At 46.4% G+C, this 21,464-nt stretch overlaps 1 protein-coding gene across 2 annotated transcripts in view; it reads left to right on the forward strand.

The window, feature by feature from the left end:
• Positions 1–1,703: 1,703 nt before the first annotated feature.
• The window catches only part of PID1 (phosphotyrosine interaction domain containing 1), a 224,775-nt gene continuing 205,014 nt past the window's right edge, over positions 1,704–21,464 (forward strand). For both annotated transcript variants that reach the window (XM_035006944.1, XM_035006943.1), the window contains exon 1: positions 1,704–1,911. Coding sequence is in view for 1 of the 2 variants with exons in the window: in XM_035006943.1 (XP_034862834.1) it covers positions 1,882–1,911 (30 nt within the window). In the remaining variant the exon portion in view is untranslated. The remainder of the gene's footprint in view (positions 1,912–21,464) is intronic.

Genomic DNA, 21,464 nt, shown 5'->3' on the forward strand with positions numbered 1-21,464 from the left:
CTGAGAAGCATCTCTGTGGCTCCAGGGGCACCAAGGGTCTTGGACCTGCCAGGACCAGTGCAGGTCCTGCTGACCCATAACTTCGTGGTCTGGAAGAGGCTGCATATAGACCCTGGTAAAGGACACCATGGGAGGCAGGGGCCCTGGATCTGCAATCCTCACTTGTGCGGCTCTCCTCTGGGTGATTCTATGAATCTTGTGTTGCCCAAGCCTTGGGAGATATGCTAGGAGGATCCGATAAGCTGAGGGCTGGATTCCAGAGTGCTCTGATATCTGGAAATCATGCTACGCATGCACGAGATAGCACAGATCCTTCTGGACATCGGGTGCTAATTTTGACAGTGCACAGGTGGCTCAGGACTCAGGCTGTGCACATGTCCCCGTGCCGTATGTTATCAGAAGCCTTCCCCTGCCAGCCCCGCTACTCCCTGGACCCTGCCTCTCAGGAGCTTTGGGCCCCCACATATACTGTGCTCTTCTGTCCCTCAGCATTTCCCACCATGTTCTCTGCCCATACTCCATCAGCCCTCCAGGCTCAGCTTAGCTTCTCCATCCTGCCAAGTTCCCCAACGTACCCCCAGGCCCAGACGGCTGCTCCTTTTCCCAGGCGTTCCACGGTCAGAGGAGTTAGATGCTAAGTCAAGAACTCTCGCCTGGAGGTCATCTGAGTGTGCATACTCTAAGCCACTCACTGGCTGTGTCACCCGGACAGTGACCTAAACTCTGCAAGCCTCATTTATCTAATCCATACCATGGGGATATTTTAATACTTATCTTGCCTGGTTGTCAAGAGGATGGCAAGAGCCATGTTTAGGAAAGTAGTTACGTCATGGTGCGAACACTAGCTTGTGAGCCTCCAGGCCTGGGAGCCCACAGTGGCCCCTAGCTTTGGGTTCTTCGAGCCTCCTGCAGCCCCTGGCAGATCTCAGAAGGGACGAGGGACGGGGGCCTTGTGCTCACCCTCCTCACCCAGGTACAGGCACCCTAGTCCTCTGCCCAGCACGCCATCCCTCACCGTGTCCATTTTTGGATCTTAGTCCAGACATTTCCAGGGTCCCAATCTAAATTAGCTCTCCTCTCCCCTTCGTCCCTCATCAGTCCTGTTTTATTCTCTCCCTAACATTTGTCAGCACCTGACCCAGTACCCCTTCACGTATCTTCTGGGTCACTGACCGACGTCCCAACTCAAATGAAAGCTCGGGGGGGGGGGGGGAACACTCTCCTGCCTTCTGTTCTGCGCCGCTGTATCCCTCAGAACCCGGTATAGGGCTGGAGCATAATAGCTGCTCAGTTAACTGTACCTGGAAGCATGAATGGAAAGTCTGTGGCGCAGCAGAGCGCCCCGCAGGTCACAAGGGAAGCCCCCGAGCTCAGGCTCGGCCCTCCCCAGCCAGCCGGACCCCTCTCCCGGACCCCATCCGGCCCGGGGCTCCCGCGGGGAGCGGGGGGTGGCCGGGGCCGCCGGAGGCAGGATCTGGGGCCCCGGGGTACCGGCTCTCGGCGGGGGGGCGGGGGGCGCGGGCCCCGGGCATGCTCAGAGCGCGCAGGTCCGGGCGGCGGCGGCGGCGGCGGCGGGGGAGGAGGGAGCGGTCGCCGCCGCCGCCGCCGCCGTGCGCTCGCGGGCCCGGGCGGAGCTGCGCGTCCTCTCGCAGCTGCGCCAGGACAGCCGGCGCGCGGCCGTGCCCACAAGTTGCCGGCAGCCGAGCGCGGCGCCGCCTCCTCGCTCGCGGCCCCCGGCGCCCACCCCGCGGCGGCGGCCGGCTCCCGGACGCACCTCCCGCGGACCCCGACCCCAGATGTAAAGCGGGACCGCAGCCGCTCGCCCCCCGGCGCGATCCAGAGTCTCGCCAGCGCCTCCTCTGCCAAAGCCCGGGCTGGAAGATGTGGCAGCCGGCTACCGAGCGCCTGCAGGTAAGGGCACCCGCACGGCCGGGGGCCAGCCTGGAGGAGGAGGTGCCCCGGCCGGAGGAGCGGAAGGGGGGCGCCTCTGCCCACCTGGCGGGGATTTCCCAGAGCGGTCGTGTGAGACGCCCGGGTAAGAGCAGGATGCTGTCAGCTTACCCCAGCGCCGGGCACCGACGGGGGCGAGGGGGTGATCAATTGACAAATGCACCGCTTCGGGCGTTACAACTTCGGCTTCGGTGTTTGTGTGCGTGTTGATAGATATAAGGTTGCACTTTCTGACCAGCAATTTTAGGTTGCATTCCACTGACACAGTTTACTGGTCTGGGCTTAGGGTTTTTGCATCCAGATTTTTTTTTTTCTTCTTTTTTGTCTCCCGGAAAGACGGAGCAAATGATGTGTGAAAGCATCCATTTGCCAGTATAATTTGGAAATAGCAAACTTGTTTTGGCTTGGCCACGGTATGCATTTTATTATTTCATTTCATTTCATTTTTTTCCTATTTGTTGGTGCTCTCCTTTCATCTTCCCTGAACTTCAGCTCCCCCATATATTTTGGAAATCAGAAGTTAAGTTCAGCCAGGAATACTTAACGCTCTGGGTCATCCCATCAAAAGTTTTTCAGTGCTGTCTACTGAAATGACAGACTGCCTTTAATTTGGATTCTGAAGTTGGGGTGTTGGGAAGGGGGTCAAAATGAAAAAGAGGGATGTTTATGGAAAGGAGTTCCTCCAGTGATGCTTTGGGACCCTAGAATTGCCCAGACTGCGAGGTTTGATGACTGCCTTTTGCTCACAAATATTCTCAAGAGAGAGGGCAGCTACTCTGCCAGATAAAATCCACTGAATCTTGCAGTGAAACTTTTGGCAGACTCAGAGCCACATTGTTTCGTAGTAAACTTTGAAGAAGTGTTTAAGTGGTAAAATAGAGCACCATTGGAGGCTGAGTGGGTCTGAAGTCTTAGAACAGTGGAGGCCAGGAGCCCTGGCTGGCTTGGGAGTTTTCTCAATGAAAATTCAGAGCTCCAAATGCAGAATGCAGACTGTCCCTTAGATGTTGGGAGAGGCTGACCTTTGCCTGAGAGTTCTCATATTGAGGGTTAACCTGCAGAGGGCATTGCATTTAGCAGAAACAGATGCCCCCCCACCCCATCCCTTTCTAAGCCTCCCTGGGGCCTGTGGATTTGTGGGGAGTGGGTTCATATTAACAGAACCTGAGACACTAGGCCAGTCCCCCAGGGTCTCAAACAGACTAAACAAGAAAAGGGACTTTTAGCCTTGGGAACAAGGTGGTGGGTGACCAACCTCTAACCTCCTCATCCTACTAAGAGAGTATCACATTGAGCTCTGAATGATTGACCAGAGGTAAGTGAATGTATTTTGGCAGTAACACCAGTTACCAGTTGTGCATTTGAATCCCCCCTTTGGTTCAGGGCATGGCTTCTATTCTAAAGGAAGGGGTGACTGAATGGGGTGGAAGGTCCCCCCATCCAAGTGAGGAGGACAGGTCTTAGAAGTCCTTGGAGAGATGAGGCCAGAGTTCCTGGAAGTGGCTTTTCTGGCCTGGGGCTCTGTGCCTCTGCAAAGTTTGTGGATTTTGTCTCTTGAAGTTATTTCTACCGGCCTGTTTCATTTAAGGACTCCTGTGTGCTCTGGAGCACGTGACCCTTGGCAGGCAAGAGCTCTGGCTTACGTTCCGCATGGCAATCGTTCCTTTACTAGAAATGTCCTCCTGGCTCTTCTGTGAAATGTACACATGTGCGTTTGGCTCGAGTCTGGTTTATTACAGTTTGCGCTTGCAATGCATTTATTTCATTTTGAAGTGTCATGTTGAAAGAGCCGGGGTTTGGGCTTTTGAAAGCTCAGGTAAACATGTCTTATCACTGACGAAGATCAAATCCCTGTTGGAAGGTTCTTCCCAACACCAGGCTCACCTTCATGCTTCCCCAATTTAAATTAGTCAACAAACCCGGTTCTCTTTTAAAGGTTCGGCTCAAGCCTTGCGATTATAGAAGTGAGCCAAATGGAGAAAAAAAAATCTTCATAGTCGTGGCTTCTTTCCAAACAGCAGCTCGACTCTTTTTTCAAAACACACAATTTGTATGCTTTTACTTTTTGTTTCTGAGCGAGGGAGTTGTTGAGGGTGAGGTGGTGAGTGAGCTGCGTGTAATAATATTTTATTTACATTCCTTGTGGTTATGTTTGTCACGGTCTCTGTTTGCTGTCTGGGATTTTTTCTTCTCCTTGTTGCCCTCAAGGCACCACCATATAGGAACGTTGGTTTCCGATTTCTTAGTGAATGGGATTCTTTATCTTGCCCCGATTCTGTGGCCAAGGAGATGGTGATGGAAATTGTGTTCAATGGGGAGATAAATGATAAGTCCCACTCGTGAATGAAGTTATAGCCCCACCCTTCCTACACAAATCCTAACCTTCTCCTACAACCTCATTAATTTTTTTTCTTCATTAATTTTTAATGCAAGACTTCAATTTAGATGAGCTGGAGTGCAGAAAATCCTTCAAGGAAGCATTCCCAGAGCTTCCTAATAGGACTAAGGGCTCAGGAACCAATTTATTGTACAAATACCTAGAAACAGAAGAGGCGAGGGAAGAATAGAATGACATCTTTTCTTAATTGATTTTATGAGCTAGATGATGCCTCTTCAAAGGCTCTGTGGCCCTGGGAGCGTGGCAGAATCTTGCTCAGGCCAGACAGTCACTCTCTAGCTAATCTGGGGCTGGCAACCAGCCTTTTTTGCTCAGGAAAGGACATCTTTGATCGGGTTTGATTATCACTATCAATACTCACCTCTTTGCCAAACAAAATGATGCCGATGTTTCCCGGTTTGAGGTGTAGCTGCTTGACCCAAATCCAGCATGGGCAGAGCGACCTGTTGCCCCAAGCAGGGCTGAGCTGGATCATTTCTCATTCAGTCACACACCCCGCGGCAAGTTCATCTGCTCCCCTGAATGTTAAAACTTCTGTTGCATCCCACTCGAGCCCTGGCTGGGAGCTTCTGCCATTAAAAATATAATAGGATCAAAAGGGATGTGAAGATTTAAATTTCCACCCCAACTTCTAAAAATGAATAAATATGAGTTCTTCCCTCTTCACCTTCTATATTACACAGTGGACTTTTTTTCTTGGAGGGACTCGGGAGAGTTATAAATTTTTAAAGAAGCAGATTTGAAACAGGTTCTTCTCAGAGAAGTAAAGGCGACTTTTCAGTAGAAAAGGGCTATGTATTGGTTTTTTAACATAGAGATGAGATTACTTCTGGCCTCGATATTTTAAAATTTGCATGAGTTTCCTAATTGTCTTAAATCTCGGGCAGAGGAGAATCCGTTAGAAACGACAGACTCATCCATACAAGAGTGAGGAGACGTTAGCCATAGAAACGTGTATTTTCCCAGAGCATATGTCTTCCAGATACATTTTTCTGCAGGCCAGGAAAGGAGGAGAGCAAAAGAAAAATGAATGGAGGCAGAGTTTGAGACAAAGGAGGCCAACAGATCCTTGCCTGTGGTGTAGTTCTCACAAGGATGGCGTGGAACGTGATAGTAGGAAGGTGTATGAGAAGCAGGTTCTAGCAAATTCTAATTGTGGAGTCAGTATGTAACTGTTTTCTCATGAGGCTTCTTTTTTTTTTTTTAAGATTTATTTATTTGAGGGAGAGGGAGGGAGAGAGAGAGAGAGAATTAACAGGAGAGGCAGAGGGAGAGAATCTCAAGCAGACTCTGTGCTGAGCACAGAGCCCAATGCGGGGCTCGAACTCACAACCCTGAGATCGTGACATGAACCCAAACCAAGAGTCAGAGATGTAACCGACTGCGCCACCTAGGTGCCCCTTATGAGACATTCTTTAAAGGTTCCAATTTAATCGTTTGTCTGTCTTCCCTGAGATTGAAATTTTTCCGTGGCAGATCCAGAAAATGCAGAACTTCTATCCATAAAGCTGGCTTTTGGCTTCTCAGCCTGGATCATTCTCTTGCCCTCACCACTTTTTATTCTCATTTTGTTCAGTGGCCGAGCATCAGCACCTTCAAAATGCGGTGCAATGAGGGAGGGTAGGGAGAAGACCAGATCCTGCTTTCTTTGGTTTCTGGTGAAACTTTGGGCTGGCAAAAAGGTCCAAGTAAATAGAACTTAAGTTTTACTGGAGATAAAACTTTGGAGATTTTAGGTAAGAGTACTTTGTCCCCCAGGATTACCTTGTCCTTTCTCTGCCCAGCCTTAGCTGGTAGGTTTCACCTTCACTTGGCCTGGGGATTGTTCTAGACTTATTTCTCTGTTATTATGCCCTTTTCACTTTTCCCCTGAGACGTGACTGAAGAACCCTTTAGAACGTCAGCTAGAGACCATTAGACCAGACCCACAGGGCAGAGAGAAGACTTTGGCAGATATGACACTTTCCCAGGCTGACCAAATTGACAAAAGGAACAGAGATTAAGGAAGGTAATGACAGCAGTCCGTTTCTGTGGAGCACACATGTGGCACTGTGCTAAGGAGTTTTATTTGAATTATCTAGTTCATTTATCTGCCATAGCCACTTTTATCATCATTTTTATAGTGAAAAACAACAACAACAACAAAAAACCCCCTGAAAGCCAAAGACGTGGAATGATTTGGTCAGGGTTGGACAGCTAGAAATGAGCGGAGCTGGAATCAGAACCAGGCAGTCTGGCTTCAGAACTTACTTCTTTTTTATTTTTTAAAGATTTTATTTATTTATTTGAGAGAGAGAGAGCACACGAGAGGGGGGAGGGTCAGAGGGAGAAGCAGACCCCCTGCCGAGCAAGGAGCCCGATATGGGACTCGATCCCGGGACTCCAGGATCATGACCTGAGCCGAAGGCAGTCGCTTAACCAACTGAGCCACCCAGGCGCCCCGACATGTGTCACCTTTTGATTACTTTATCTATTGAACATCGTATCAAAGGAATCACACGGTCTGTGTTCTTTGGTGGCTGGCTTTTGCTGAACGTGATGTCTGCGGAGATCCATGCAATATTGTTATCAGTAGTTTTTTTTTTAATTGCTGAGTTTCTGTTTTATGAACAATTTAACTTAAAAAAAATTTTTTTTTTAAAGATTTTATTTATTTATTTGAGAGAGAGAAATGAGAGAGAACACATGAGAGGGTTAGGGTCAGAGGACGAAGCAGACTCCCTGCCGAGCAGGGAGCCCGATGCGGGACTCGATCCCAGGACTCCAGGATCATGACCTGAGCCGAAGGCAGTCGCTTAACCAACTGGGCCACCCAGGCGCCCCTGAAGGCAGACATTTAACCAACTGAGCCACCCAGGCGCCCCAGAACTTACTTCTTAACCACTTCTCTAGTGCAAAAGGATAAGACGATGCTATCCACATGCTGGGGCTCATGTAACTAAGAGCTAGAATTATAGCAGTGGTGGTCCCAGTGGCCCAGAGGCGGCTTTCGTCTTCCTTGTGGCAGCGGTATGGTTGCTTGTGACAACAAGGGCTGCCCTCTTTGGGTGGCTCACACCCCTGGGGGAAGTAAGCTGCTATGTCATACTTTAGCTGAAATTCCCGATTGCCATCATTGGATCTTTCTCTGAGTTTGTCAGCGAAATCTCCACCAAGTGACTTGCAAAATGTCAGCCTTGGAAACACCTCTGCCCTCTGGTTACCCATTGCCTAAATTGGGCTGTTTAATGTTGACTGTACTGGGTTATCTTGGGGTGTTAGGCAACTTTTGCATTTTGTTTGATGTTCCAGATCGGCTCTCTCCTCCCCCCCCCCCCCCCCCCCCCCCCCGGCACCCCCCCTCCCCCTGTTAAATTTTTTTTTTTTTTTTAAGATTTTATTTATTTATTTGACAGAGAGATAGACAGAAGAGCACAAGCAGAGGGAGTGGCAGAGGGAGAGGGAGAAGCAGGCTCTGCACTGAGCAGCAAACCCGATGCGGGACTCAATCCCAGGACCCTGAGATCATGACCTGAGCCGAAGGCAGACGCTTAACCATCTGAGCCACCCAGGCGCCCTGCTACTGTGTAAATTAATCCTGTAAATTGGGTCCTGGAAGAGTCAGTCCCGGACAGACTGGGGAATCAGGCTCCGTTCCACAGAGCTGTTCGACTCCACAAAGAGCGAATAGTGGCAATGCAGGGAGTCGTTAGTGGTCAGCAAATAAAAGTAGTCCAGAAACGCTCAGTAACACTGCCATGTGCTTCACTCAGCCCTCCCCTCCCCTGGAGCCCACATCTCAACGGAGGCTTTGTTTAAGTACAGCACGAAGAAATAGTTGAGGTCGTTGTCCAAAGACGTCCTTGGAGTCTAGTGGAATTAGTTCCTATCATTTTATGTTAACTTAAAAAGGAGTTTTGATCCCAGTTTAGCTGCCAACCGGTGATACAACGTCAGAGTATTCCCCAGGTCCAAACCCTCAGGCCAAGAACTGGAAGAGGACAGTGTCAGGAATCAGACACAGACTGGCTTTGTGCCTTTGGCCTGTTTCAGTGCTTCCAAAGTCTCAGGGGAGCTCTCTCCCCTAATGCTGGTGCCACTTGGGGTCCTCATCCTGCTGAGGTCTTCTCTCCCATGCCTGATGGCCCGGAGCTCCTTCCTCTTCCCTCAGTGGCTGCCACTGAGGTCTTGCTTTGATAAGGGAGGTTCCAGTAGGGAACCCCTCCCCGCCAAATATATGCTGAAGTCCTAACCCTGCTACCTGGGAATGTTGCCTTGTTCGAAAATAGGATATAATCGAGTTGAGTCACTCTGGATTAGGGGAGCCCTAAATCCAGTGACAGGAGTCCTTCTAAGGAGAGATTTGAAGGCACAGAGGAGGTAGAGGAAGGAAAGCCTTGGGAAGACAGAGGCAGAGAATGGAGTTGGGCTTCCACAAGCCAAGGAATGCCGGGGGTTGCTGGCATCCACCAGAAGCTAGAAGAAAGAATCAAGGGAGGGTTCATCCTTAGAGCCTCTGCAGGGAGCATGGCCCTGCCGGCGTCTTGATTTGGGACTTCCAGCCTCCAGAACCATGAGAGAATGCATTTCTATTGTTTTAAGCAGCACCGTCTGTGGTAATTGGTTACAGCAGCCCTAGTAAACTCAATGCACTCATGAAACCATATTGCTTTTGACCGCGTTCTCTGTATTTCTGGAAGCCTAGGTATGCCTGACTTTCATAAACCGGGACAAAATGAACGTGTCTCTCTAGTGTGCTCTTTTTATACCGAGTGTGTGAATTTATTTACAGTGGATTCAGAAAAAATGAAAACAGACATTATAAAACAACTAAATTACTGCTTCTGGTCCACATCCCAGGAACGGCGGCAAACGGGTTTTGTGTTGCTAAAGGGAGCGCCTCTGGAAAATACAGTAAATGTACTTCAAGAGGCAGTTAACTTTGGTCATTAAAATTATGGGATGTGGAAGATAGTTTGCTTTAAGGTGGATCCCGGCGATACTCTCCCAGGCAGGCGGAGGCCCAGGGAAGGTTAGGGTTTTATCCTCAAAACAGTCCAGGTTGTCAGTCTCTGCAGGGTCTCTGGGTAACAGGCCCGCTGGTGACTGACTCTCCCCAGCAGGGACAAGGGGGGGTTCACTTTAGATTCTGTTCAGGGCAGCCCCACATGATGGTCTGGATGATTGTTTGCATCTGGTTGGATACTCTGGGTTGTTTTCATTTTTCACTTGGTAACGGTGTAAATTACCTTAACGAAGAACCTCTTTCTACTGCGAAACTCACTTTGAAGACCCAAAGCAAATGTCGCGAGGAGTCACCCTTGCTTTCCTGGGCCGGGCTGGTGTTCTCCACGCAGTGGCCTCGGTGGCTCAGACGGCAAAGGGTGCAAAGGAGCCTGAGTCCGCGCAGGGCTGCCCTGGGGTCGGCGGGTCGGCGGGTGAAGAGCCTCTCCGGGTTTTAAATGCCATTTCTCCTTTCATTCTCTTCCTCGGGGAGGGGTGAATGCGGCCCGTTGGCCCGGGCAGGGAGAGCAGAGCTGTCGGGAGGAAGAGGCGCCTGCTTTGATGCCCAGGTGTGGGCGACGTCCCGGGCCCGAGCCACCCTTGGTGGGGGTCGTGGAGCCCGCGTTTCCTTTCGGAGTGTGCTGGGGGGCGGGGGGATTGTCCCCGGGGCCGGGGGGCCCTGCTGCTGGTGGGTGGCTGGTTTGTGTCGGGCCTAAGTTCTCCGTAGCTTAGTGCGTTCGCTCCCCAGCGCTGCCATCACAAAGCCCCGCAGGCTGGGCGTCCTGGGCAACAGCAGATCCGGAGGCCCCAAGTCTGAAATCAAGCCGACGGGCAGGGTTGGTTTCTTCGGAGGCTGTGAGGAAGGGTCTGTTCCGTGCCTCCCTTCTCGCTTCTGGTGGGTTCCCGGAAATCTTAGCTGTCCCCTGGCTTGTGGCCGCCTTGCCGGTCTGCACGCGGCGTTCTCCCTGGGTGTGTCTTTTGAGAAGGACACCAGGGGCCCACCCTCCTCCGGTCCCATCCCACCTTGGCTGATGACATCGGCGATGAGCCTGTTTCTAAGAAGGGTCACATCCTGAGGTATTGGGGTTTAGGACTTCAGCATATGAATTTTTGGAGAGACGCAATTCAGTCTGTAACACTTACTTTAGAATTTTCTTTTGAGTACTTGAACCAAGCACCAAAAAAAAAAAAAAAACAAAACCCAACAAAACAATGGGAATTTTTTTTTTTTCCCAAATGGTTGTATGGATGTCAAATGGAATGGCTTATCTGCTTCATGTCATGGCTACTATTTTATACCTAATTTGATTGAAAAATTACAAAATAATAGCTGTCTCGGATAACAAGGTAACAGATCAGACATCTGGGAAGTATGTTAATAAGCTTGTCCCTTTCTCTCTTCCCCATTCTACTCATGAAGGAAACTCATATGATCTGTCTGGTCGTGATTTTTCCACAACTTTGTCCAGGTTTGTGCAAACATATACAAATATACAGAGGCAAATTTAGGTCTGTCTCATGTATTTCAATAATATAATCATACTATATATGTATTACTATGCATTTGTTTTTTCACTTTATAAAGTGATTCCTAGATATCTCTTCTGGTCAGTACAGTGGCTGCCCCTTCTCCACGATTCTGCTTTCCATGGTTTCAGTTACTTGCAGTCAACTACAGTCCAGAAACACATGATCCTTCTTCTGACAGATCATTAGAAGGTCAGTAGTAGTCAAAGGTTACGTGACAATGCCTACATCCTTCACCTTATTACAAGAAGAAAGATGAGTACAGTGTAATAAGATATTTTGAGGGACAGACAGAGACCACATTCACTGAACTTCTATGACAGTATATTGTTATAATTGTTCTATTTTATTATCAGTTATTGTTAATCTCTTACTGTGCCTAACTAAATTAAAATTTATCACAGTCATGTATGAATAGGAAAAAACAGCATATGTAGGTTGTCACGCTGCTATTTGTGGTTTCAGACATCCGCTGGGGGTCTTGGATCATATTCCCCATGGATAAGGGGGGCTACTCTAACGTAGTCCCAACTCATTCCTTTTAGTATCTGCATAGAATCTGTGGTAGAGTTGGACCACAATTTATTCAGTCCTTCCTCTATCAAGGCGTATCTGGGGCATGTCTGTGTTCTTTTGTTGTTCTCCTGCCTGTAGATAATACTGTTATAACTCCCTAGGCAGGTCCTTACGTACTTGCACTTGTATTTCTTTAGACAGGAATTGCTACATCTAGGGGTATGCATGTTTTATGTTTTAGCAGCTGTTAATGAAGGCCTCTGTGAGAATTCCGCTTTTTGATCAGAAGTGTATACAATTCTAGCAGAGGAGCAAAGAACATAGTTTGCTGGAGAAAGGATAGTCTTTTCAACAAACGATGCTGGAACAATGGGATATCCCCAAGCAAAACAACCAACTCCAAACTTTAATCCTTACTTCATACATCTGGCATACAAAAACAAAATTCATCACAGGCCTAAATGCAAAACCTTAAAACCATGGGACTTCCAGACAAAGGCAGTAGAAAATCTTTGTAACTTTTTATACATCAGCATAAACATTCCTAACATCAAGGCAATGCCCAGGTCTATTACACCCCGAAGTTTCTTTGGATCAGGCCAAGATTTCTCAGAACAATAACAAAAACATGATCGATAAAATTTGATTAAATGGGGCTTTATCAAAATGAAAACCGGGGCGCCTGGGTGGCTCAGTCGTTAAGCGTCTGCCTTCGGCTCAGGTCATGATCTCAGGGTCCTGGGATCGAGCCCCGCATCGGGCTCCCTGCTGAGCAGGGAGCCTGCTTCTCCTTCTCCCTCTGTCTACCACTCTGCCTACTTGTGCTCTCTCTCTGTCAAATAAATAAATAAAATCTTTAAAAAAAAAAAAAAATGAAAACCTTCTGCCCCTTAAGTGATTTTGACAAGAGAATGAATAGGTAAGACACAGACTGGGAGAAAATACTTGCAAATCATATATCTGTAAGAAAGGACTTGTATCCGGGATATCGAAAGGAGTCTCAAAGCTCAATAGTAAGAAGATAAACAACCGAATTAAAAAAAAAATAAACCAAACAATTTGAGCAAAGAAGTTATATGGACGAGAAATAAGCACACAAGGCTATTGAACATCATTAATCATGGAGAAAATGCAAATTAAAACCACAGTGAGTTATCACCACATAACTCTAGAAGAGCTGAAATTAAAGAAATTTCAACCACACCATGCACTGGTGAGGATGTGGATGAACTAGAACTCTTACTGCTGGTGGGACATAAGGTGATAGAAGGCACATCAGTGGATCTGAGGATCGGATGCGAGGAAAGAATTTGAAAAGGGCTTGAGTAAATGTTTGGGGGTGATGGATGTGTTCAACATCTTGATTATGGTGATGGCTTCACGGGCTCATATATATGTCAAAACTTTGGAAATTACGTAGCGTATCATGTGTCGGCTAAAAAGGGTATGTGAAGGAGTCACTGTATGCCAGGCACAATGTTAGGTGTTGGGGGAACTAAATAATAACGTGGTTCCTGCCCTCACTTCTATGAATTCTCTGTAGCTTTCGCGTTCTTTTAACTGGAAACTAAAATTCTAACCTAGCATATAAATAACAAACTCTAGTTCCATTCACTCCTTTTAAAGCATTTCTTTATTTAGTCCTTGAAATGACATGTTTCATCAGTGTCAGTTTGCCTGAAGGTCCTAAGGGAAACTAGTAGTTGAGCAAAAGAAGAAATCCCACCCAAAGTGTGGACGGTTCAAGTTGGTGCTTTGTTGTTCCTTCTCTCATTTAGGATGGCCCCTTTCTTGTTCTTGCTCCTGGTGGTTTGTTTCTCACCTCTTTCCAATCTGCCCTGATGGCTTAGTCCTCTGAGGCCTTTTTGGCCCTTTTCCCAGCCCCTGGCTCTCACCCTAGTGACCAACAGACTCAGGAGATTGTGCTGTTGAATGGGTGAATTTCCAGGGTCATGGCCCTGTGGCTGGCTGGACCACCTTCTTGATATTCCTCCTCCTGCAATAGAAAACAGAATACATCATGCAAAACCATGAATGGGTCTTGATTCCAGTTTCTGAATATGATGTGCCTAGCAGATGTAGGGCCTGGATTTCTTATGAAATAATTCTTCTTCTCATGAGTTTGACAACTCAAAACTTTAGCTAGCACATAGTGACTTTACCAATGGCCATTGAACCTTAGTAGAATGCTATTGAGAAACATTCACAAAAGTGTTAATCTAGTTTAAAAACATTTTTTTTTTTTCTCCTCAAGGAAGAAAATTTAAGGCGCTTGACTCAATCCTTTTTAAAGTAAAGGACAAGGAGTGCAAGAATTTGCTCAATAAATATCTGAGGAGGGCGCCTGAGTGGCTCAGATGGTTAAGCGTCTGCCTTCGGCTCAGGTCATGATCCCAGGGTCCTGGGATCGAGTCCTGCATCGGGCTCCCTGCTCAGCGGGGAGCCTGCTTCTCCCTCTGCCTCTCTCTCTGTCTCTGTCTCTTATGAATAAATAAATAAAATCTTGAACAATAACAAAAAAATATCTGAGGAGACCATGTGGCATATTGTCCAACTGAGGTCCTTTTGAGGTGATGGGGACAGTATTAATAATTAACCGACATAGCAGGCATAAACCACAGTCCCCTGGCAAACCAGGCTGTGTGGTCACCCCTAAAAATGGCAGGTAACATGCTGGACTTCTGTTCCTATCTCTGTCACTCTGGGAGTGGAGGAAAGAAATGAAATACATGGAGGTGAGGGACAGCAGATGGGCAGGAAAGCCAGGGAGAGGAGAGATTGGGGGGGTGGGGGTAAAGAATGCGCACATAAAAAAGAGGACAAAGTGGAAGGGTGAAGGAAGTCACACACGCACTCAGCACCATCCCTCGCACGTATGCGTGCTCCCCAAAATGTAGCTGTCAGTCACATGTTCCATGCAGCTGTTGGCCTGTGGAAACATTATTCTTTTGAGCAAGGGCATCCGATGTTCACACCTGCTCAGTGGTACTGAATGCTTTGGTGGATTTCTGGCTATTTGGAAAACAAAGGTTTTTCAGATGAAGACTAGGAAACTTTGAGGGGGAAAAACAAAGACAATCCAAAGCCAAAGGGTGGCCAGCTTAGGGGAAATGGGAGGATTTGAGAGAATATTTCTTTAGGCTACGAATCTGGCTACCTGTGACCAACATAGGCTGTTGAAGAGGGGAACGATTAGGGGGTTTTTAATCAGGCACCCATGGATATAAATCTTGGCTGCCTCACTTATTAGAAGTTACCTCAGGGCCTCTGATTTGCATTTTTTTCAACTTTAAAATGGGGGTAATAACATTTAGCTCTTGACTACTCATTGAGGTATGGACTACAAAGAGCTTAGCACGATAACTGACAAATACTGGGAGTCAGTAAATACTAATTCCTTCCCCGCATTTCAATTCCAAAGGGTGAACTAGGAATAGCCGTGTAGCATCTTAGGACTGGGTGGGTAATAGAGTTTTGGTGTTTCTCGAAGTGTGTTCCGTGGAGCATGAGTTAAGTGAGCTACTCACATGAGTCTTGCCACAGAGGGTTCAGTCTTTAGTTTGGGAAGCAGTGGGTGAAATGAAGTGAGTCTGGTTTACTGCAGGACTTCTTGTAGCCTTTGAGATGCCAGTGCCCTGTGAATTTCCACGTGAGGGGAGAAGAGAAGGCAGCCCTTTGCAGCCCTTTGCAGTCCAGAGTGCTTTAATACAGAACTTGAATTTCTTTAAGTTGACAAACTGTGGGCCTGAGGCTTGGCTCTAGCTTACAAAAATATTTCCTTTGGCACCTTCAGTGTCTATAAAAACTTGACAAATTAGTTTCCAAGATTGAAAAATTAGAGGAGTTTATAAGGAAATCTGGACTTTCTGATTCTCTTAGAAAATGGGAGGTTTAAGCCACAGTGGGTTCTGACATAGTGACCACCAGCCGGCGCTGTTCTGTGTGGACGGGGAAGTGGCCTCCAGCTTGTCCCAGGTCTTCTAGATCAGGTGTCACTAAGTCCCATAAGCTGATGGGCCTGGGACACTTGGATTGGGGACTCTGGTCCAGTTCAGCTCCTTCGTTTGGCTGGTGGGAAAGCTAAATTCAAAGTTCATGTAGTCCTTGGAATCAGGATGAGGTTCTTGGTCTTCTGACTTTTAAAAACCAAGGCGATAGAAGATTGTGTGACTGTTTATTTGCTTAGCATCATTCATTGCTTTGCAGGCACAACTCCGGGAACCCATCTTCAGGTGCCTGGAAGCCAGCTCTTCTCCCCTCTTTCTAGGGAGCTGTGTGTCAGAGTTTGTGTGATTGGAGCAGGGACTCACCATCGCCCTTTCTCTTCAGGGCACACAGAAGCATGGGAACCACAAGTGGCCTTGTGCTTGCCACGTGCTGATCTTGAGCCCAGGGGAAGGCTTCCAGGCACAAGTAGGAGGCTTCTCTGACTTTTCGCTAAATCCACAGCACCGTTTCCTGCATAGCCTATGCCAGGCAGGTGGAAATTTCTCATTGTCATAATATTGGCTCATTTGGGGGCATTTTTACTGCCAAACATTGGCACAGATGGCTTCCAAAAGGGGGAAATTTAGAGGATGGAGAGTAGTTTTTAATTTAATGGCTTTCAACATTTTCCTTGCAGATTATCAGCCTATGAAGAAATGCTCAAATGTTATTTCAGGAAACCTAAACTGAAAGACATCTTCAATGGTGGCAATACCTTCAAATTTAAGAATCCCTGATTCCACCAACCAAACAAACAAAAACAACAAAAAACAAACCAACAAAACACCAAACCAAAAAACCAATACCAAACCACTCAAAAGCATGCTGTAGATGTTTTCTGGTCCTCTTGGGAGTAGATCTGCAGCTTCACTTACTTCCCAGATATGCTGCTAGTCTCCTTAGCTCTGCCCATTCCTGCAGAATTACGGGATCTGATTATTTTTAGCATTATAAGTATATGGAGTTAACCAGAAGGTGGCTGTAAACCAATGAGTTAGACCTCTCACTCTCAACCAATCTATTTGGTTCCTGAAGGCACGAACACTGTGTACGTCCTGGCTCCTCTGAGTTAGACTGTCGAGTCAGGATGGAGATGGTTTCCTATTGCTCCTCCATTGGACCCCCTTCCAATAAGAGTTTATGACTGTATTAATAACTATTCTGAAAATTATTGCACACTATAATCAGACTCAGAGTTGGATTATTACTTATCTGTCTTTCCTTCTTATCTAATCTAAGTTAATCTAAACTGTTTTCCTACCGCACCCTTTATTTTTATTTATTTATTTTTTTGAGAGAGAATGAGAGGAAGAGAGTGCGAGCAGTGGAGGAGCAGAGGGAGAGGGAGAGAGAGAATCTTAAGCCGACTCCACACTGAGGCTCATCTCAGGGGCTTGATCTCAGGACCCTGAGATCATGACCAGAGCCGAAATCAAGAGGTCAACACCTAACTGACCGAGCCACCCAGGTGCCCATCTCCAGCACCTTTTAAAACCAGAAATTCATCTGAAATAGTTTCTGCTGCAGAGTTAGCTCTGCTATAGCAGAAAGGGGAAGAGGTAATGCTGGCCTGCAGAACATAAAGCTCTTGGCCAATCTAAAAGCTCAGAAAATACAGTTACGTATTAGATCCTTATATAGTTCTGGAAAGATTGGTTTTGGTTAGTAAAGAAAGAAATTCAAATCCTTTGAAGTACTTTTCAGTAAAAGATAGAAATACCACTGACACATTAAAACAAGACTGAAATAAAACCCTTCGAATACCAGTCATATAATGAAGGATTTAGTTGTACCTGAAAACCGAGGAGAGCAAGTATAACTGAGCCTGAAACCTCCAGCTCTGAGCTTCCCAGCGGCCTAAGAAGAGAAACGTGATGAATTACTTAGGTCTCATTATCTAATAGAAGACCCTCCATCAACTCATCTGGAGCCCCAAGTGTTTTCCTAAATTGAAGACCTTAGAAGTTACCATATCGTTCTTTATATGGGACATCGTAGCACAGATGCTTGGGTGATAATATTAATTGTAGTTTTTGACAAAGATGTCTCTGGAAGTTGAAAAAAATAAACAATGAAGTAGGAATGCTAAGACTGTTATCCAGTATAGCGGTTGAAGTGGACATCTGTGGGTTTTTTCTGCCCAACTTCATTTCCCATCTTCTGGTAACAGCACCCTGATCTCACCTTTGGGAATTATTTTCCCTCTCCCGTGTGTGGGGGACTCCATGAACTTCAAGGAGGGGGACTGTCAGTGCGCCCTCCTCCAGCTCTGGCATCCTGCTGTCTACGTTAATTGGACACTTTCTCCCCAAATTGGGATCCTGAGCAGGGTGGTAAAAAGGCTGGAAATCGCCAAAACTGATTATTCTGCCCACCTAGATCTGTAGTGCTTCTGCATAGACCCCAGGAGCTTCTTGATCCCCATCCTTCCTGAGCTTGGTCCTTCCGTATCTCCTTTCAATCTCATATCACTCTGATGATTAATTTTTTTCTTCTCCAGTGAGCTGGAGGTGGTGTCTACTGCTTGCAACCCCTGCAGACTCTGATTGCAAACTCTGATTGATGTACAGGAAGAATTTTCCATGAACCCACTGGCGTTCAGCCTTCAAATTCTGTGTCCTGAAACGTTCTGTGTGGAGCAGAGCTGGTGTGCGGAGAAAAGCGAGACAGCCATGCTTGAAGGGTCTCCAAGATACCAACCAGAAGGTCATGGACGCACACCTGTCCTTCCTTATGGGTACCCTTTCCTTGTCAAAAGTGTGCTTGCTCCACTGGGATATGAAGAAAGGGTACAGACATTTCTCTGCCTGGAATTTTTCTCTCATATAGCCCTACTTTAATAAGTGCCACTGAACGAAAAGAATCCTCATTATCCTTTAATCCTGGCCTGCAGCTTCCGTGTTCTGGCCCATCGCTGGAGAATGATTTTTGTCCTTGTTGTTTATAAGGGTGTAGCCTGGCTATTGGCATCTGCTATAAATCTCAAGGTTTTTATAACTTGGATATCGCTCTTACCTTTCTGCCAAATCTCTGTACTGAAAAAGCGGCCTATCATTTTAAGTAATGATGCTTTTACGACGTCAAAAACAAATAAAGTAATTTTGGTCCACATTATAAAATGAATCCCTCTTGTCTCTGAGTCTGGGGTGGAAATGGTGTCAGGGATGCAAACAGCTGTTTTGGCCAAAATACCCAAAAAGATCCAGTCTCAGGCTGAGTCTCAGTTCTCGAGAAACAGTTGTAGTTGTTGGTTAAAAATGTGAATGGCTCCATAAGTTCAGTCTAGGACAGTGTGGGCTCTTTAGCCCAGAAAGTTAACTATGTCCAACTTTGGCAGCCCTGACCTTCTGGGTAGAGAATGTAGTTCACTAGTCTTCAAGACCTGCTTTGCCACTTTGATTTAAGACAAGGCGGAAATCTTCAAAACAAAGCTCTCCGAATCCAGGAAAGTCTATCTGGCATCAGTTAGCTTGGGCACCGCCCCCCCGCCGTCCCCCCTTCCCCACCCCACTCCCTTGTCTTTTCTCTAGGAGCTTGAAGCTTTATAGAAAATGAATGGCTTTGCAAAAGTGCAAATTTGGGAGAGTGTTGTACAACCAAAGAAAATTCAAATTAGTATTCCTCCTGTGGGAATCCTCTTGGGGAAATTGAAATTATACTTAAATATTCACGTATAGAGTACAGCCAATATCTGTTTTAGGATGTTGACAGACTGAATGATACAGCTCGGTGGTTTTCTGGAAGTAAGGTGGGCTAGAGAAGGAAGAATACAGAGTCTAAAAAAACGTACTAATTGGTGTTTCCTTCTCTCTGTTGTGTTAATGGTAAATAGCCCAGACTCAGTGCTGATCTCTTTACTCTTTGGCCCAGAGAACTGGCGTTTTTCTTCATAATGTAATTTACCGCCCCTGTTGGACAGAGGCTGGCCCGTGAGATGTGTGTGTGCTCTGAACAGGAGGGGACGTGTGTGCTGGCGGGGTCCCTCGGAGCAGGGCAAGCATTCAGCAGAAACGTGGAGGGAGTCTTTTGGAAATAAAACCTAATTTGCAGGGATCTCTACCCGTAAGGTAGACTTGCTCTGCGATGTGGGGCCGTTATCTGTGTTTCCTCCCTTCTGCGTGGACTCTCTCCCTTTCTTGCTTTTCTCCTTCTGCTTTTCTCACAACTAATAGGAGTGAAGCTCTTTCCACTCCTGCATTTCTCTGAGCTCTCTTGCTCACTGCTGTATCTTTCAGACATTTTTTATAGCTCTTCCAGGGGGCGATGGCCACCTCTCCTTTCTCCCATCTTCCTTTTCAGCGGCTACAAGCTCTTTGGTGGGTTGGAAGTCACAGCTAAATTGGACAAAAACAAGTTTGACCATTGCTTCAAAGCTACTGTTTTTTGGGGATTTTTTTTTTTTTTTTTAAATTCTTTCCTTCTCACTTTTCTTTTTGTTTTGGCTTAGGGCTAAGAGCACATGATCTTTGCCTTAGATGGTCATCAAAACTCATTTTTTGGGTTGTAGATGAAGAGGCCAAATGGATTCATTTTGATCCAAGGCCTGGAAGAAATTGATAGACTGTTGATTGCTTGTAAAATGCACTTTAAAAAGTCTTTCTTGGAGCTTAGCAGATGCTTGCTTTCATTATGTTAAGAAACTGATGCTATTTATCTATTTTATTTCAATCATTGGCCCCTCTAAATAGGAAATTTAACTTTGATTTGAAGCTATTAATGCCTGCTGGTAAATAAGAAAATGCGTGATAGAGCAAATTATTTTTCGTCTCTTGCATTTCTTATGGGCATCTCAGACTTGGGAATTTTTATGTAGCATAACAATTTCATAAGTGTTAACATGTTTTTTTAAACTTCATATTATAAATAGGAGCAGAAGCCTGCTTCAGAAATTTAAAACTAGATTAAAGTTGGCCAGAGCAGAAGGCAAAGTCATGGCTCTGTTACAACTCACATCTTGGGGTTTTGGGTAGTCTACTGACAATGCAGTAGATTCAAATAAAGTGCTCTTATTATGGATTAATACTGTTTGACCTATGGATCTTGGAACTTGAGAGGGTCATGGAATTTTTTTTTAAGACATCTGTGAACCCTGGGGTGCCTGGGTGGCTCAGTCGGTTAAGTGTCTGCCTTAGGCTCAGGTCATGATCTCTGGGTCCTGGGATCGAGCCCCATGTGGGCCTCCCTGCTCAGCGGGGAGTCTGCTTCTCCCTCTCCCTCTGCTCTCCCCACCCCCCGCCCTGCTCTCTTTCTCTCTCTCTCAAATAAATAAAATCTTAAAAAAAAAGACACCTATGAACCCTGTGTGCATTTCCTATAGACCAAAAATATATACCTTGCAAATATATTAAGTACTTTTCAAACCTTGTGTGCTTTATTGAAAGAAATATTTATTTAAAATAATTATTGATTCATAGTGACTTTTGGACTTTATGCACATTTTCAAGTACTGAGTATCAAAGTACTATATGTGGGTCAACATCATTGTGGGCTTAAAAGGGACTGTGGTGTTTGAAAGAGGTGGGGGCTGTAGATTTGATTAATGCTGATTACAGGGGTGGGGTAAAAACACACTGACTTTGGTGGATTTGTCAGGATGCTTCCCCTCATGTCCCTGTCTTACAGGCTTTACTTTCAGCAAATGTTATGGGTCTTTTATTTTTGGGTGAGGAGCCAAACTGAATTATAAGGTGGGTCTCAAGAAGTGGTTCCTGTGCTCGAGAAGGTTTCAGTCAGTTAAATATAAAGTAGATTGTTGTTGTCATGGAGGAGACTTCCATCCCAAGACTGTGGAGGGCAAAAGAGGAGAGCCTTTGTCATCTGTCCCCTTTTATTTTGAACACAAAAGCTTCCCTTCAAGTTCTATCCAGGGGAATGCTGACATCTAAGAGATGAGGACTATGTGTGACCATATATCGGTTGGGAGAGCAGATTTTTTTTTTAAGATTTTATTTATTTATTTGAGAGAGAGCACGAGTGGGAGGGGGGGAGTGGGAGAGGGAGAAGCAGACTGCCCGCTGAGCAGAGAGCACAACGTGGGGCTCAATCCCAGGACCCTGAGATCATGACCTGAACCGAAGGCAGACGCTTAACGATTGAGCCAGCC

The sequence above is a fragment of the Mirounga leonina genome, unplaced genomic scaffold, assembly GCF_011800145.1.
Source record: "Mirounga leonina isolate KUSES-001 unplaced genomic scaffold, KU_Mleo_1.0 Mir_151, whole genome shotgun sequence".
NCBI lineage: Eukaryota > Metazoa > Chordata > Mammalia > Carnivora > Phocidae > Mirounga > Mirounga leonina.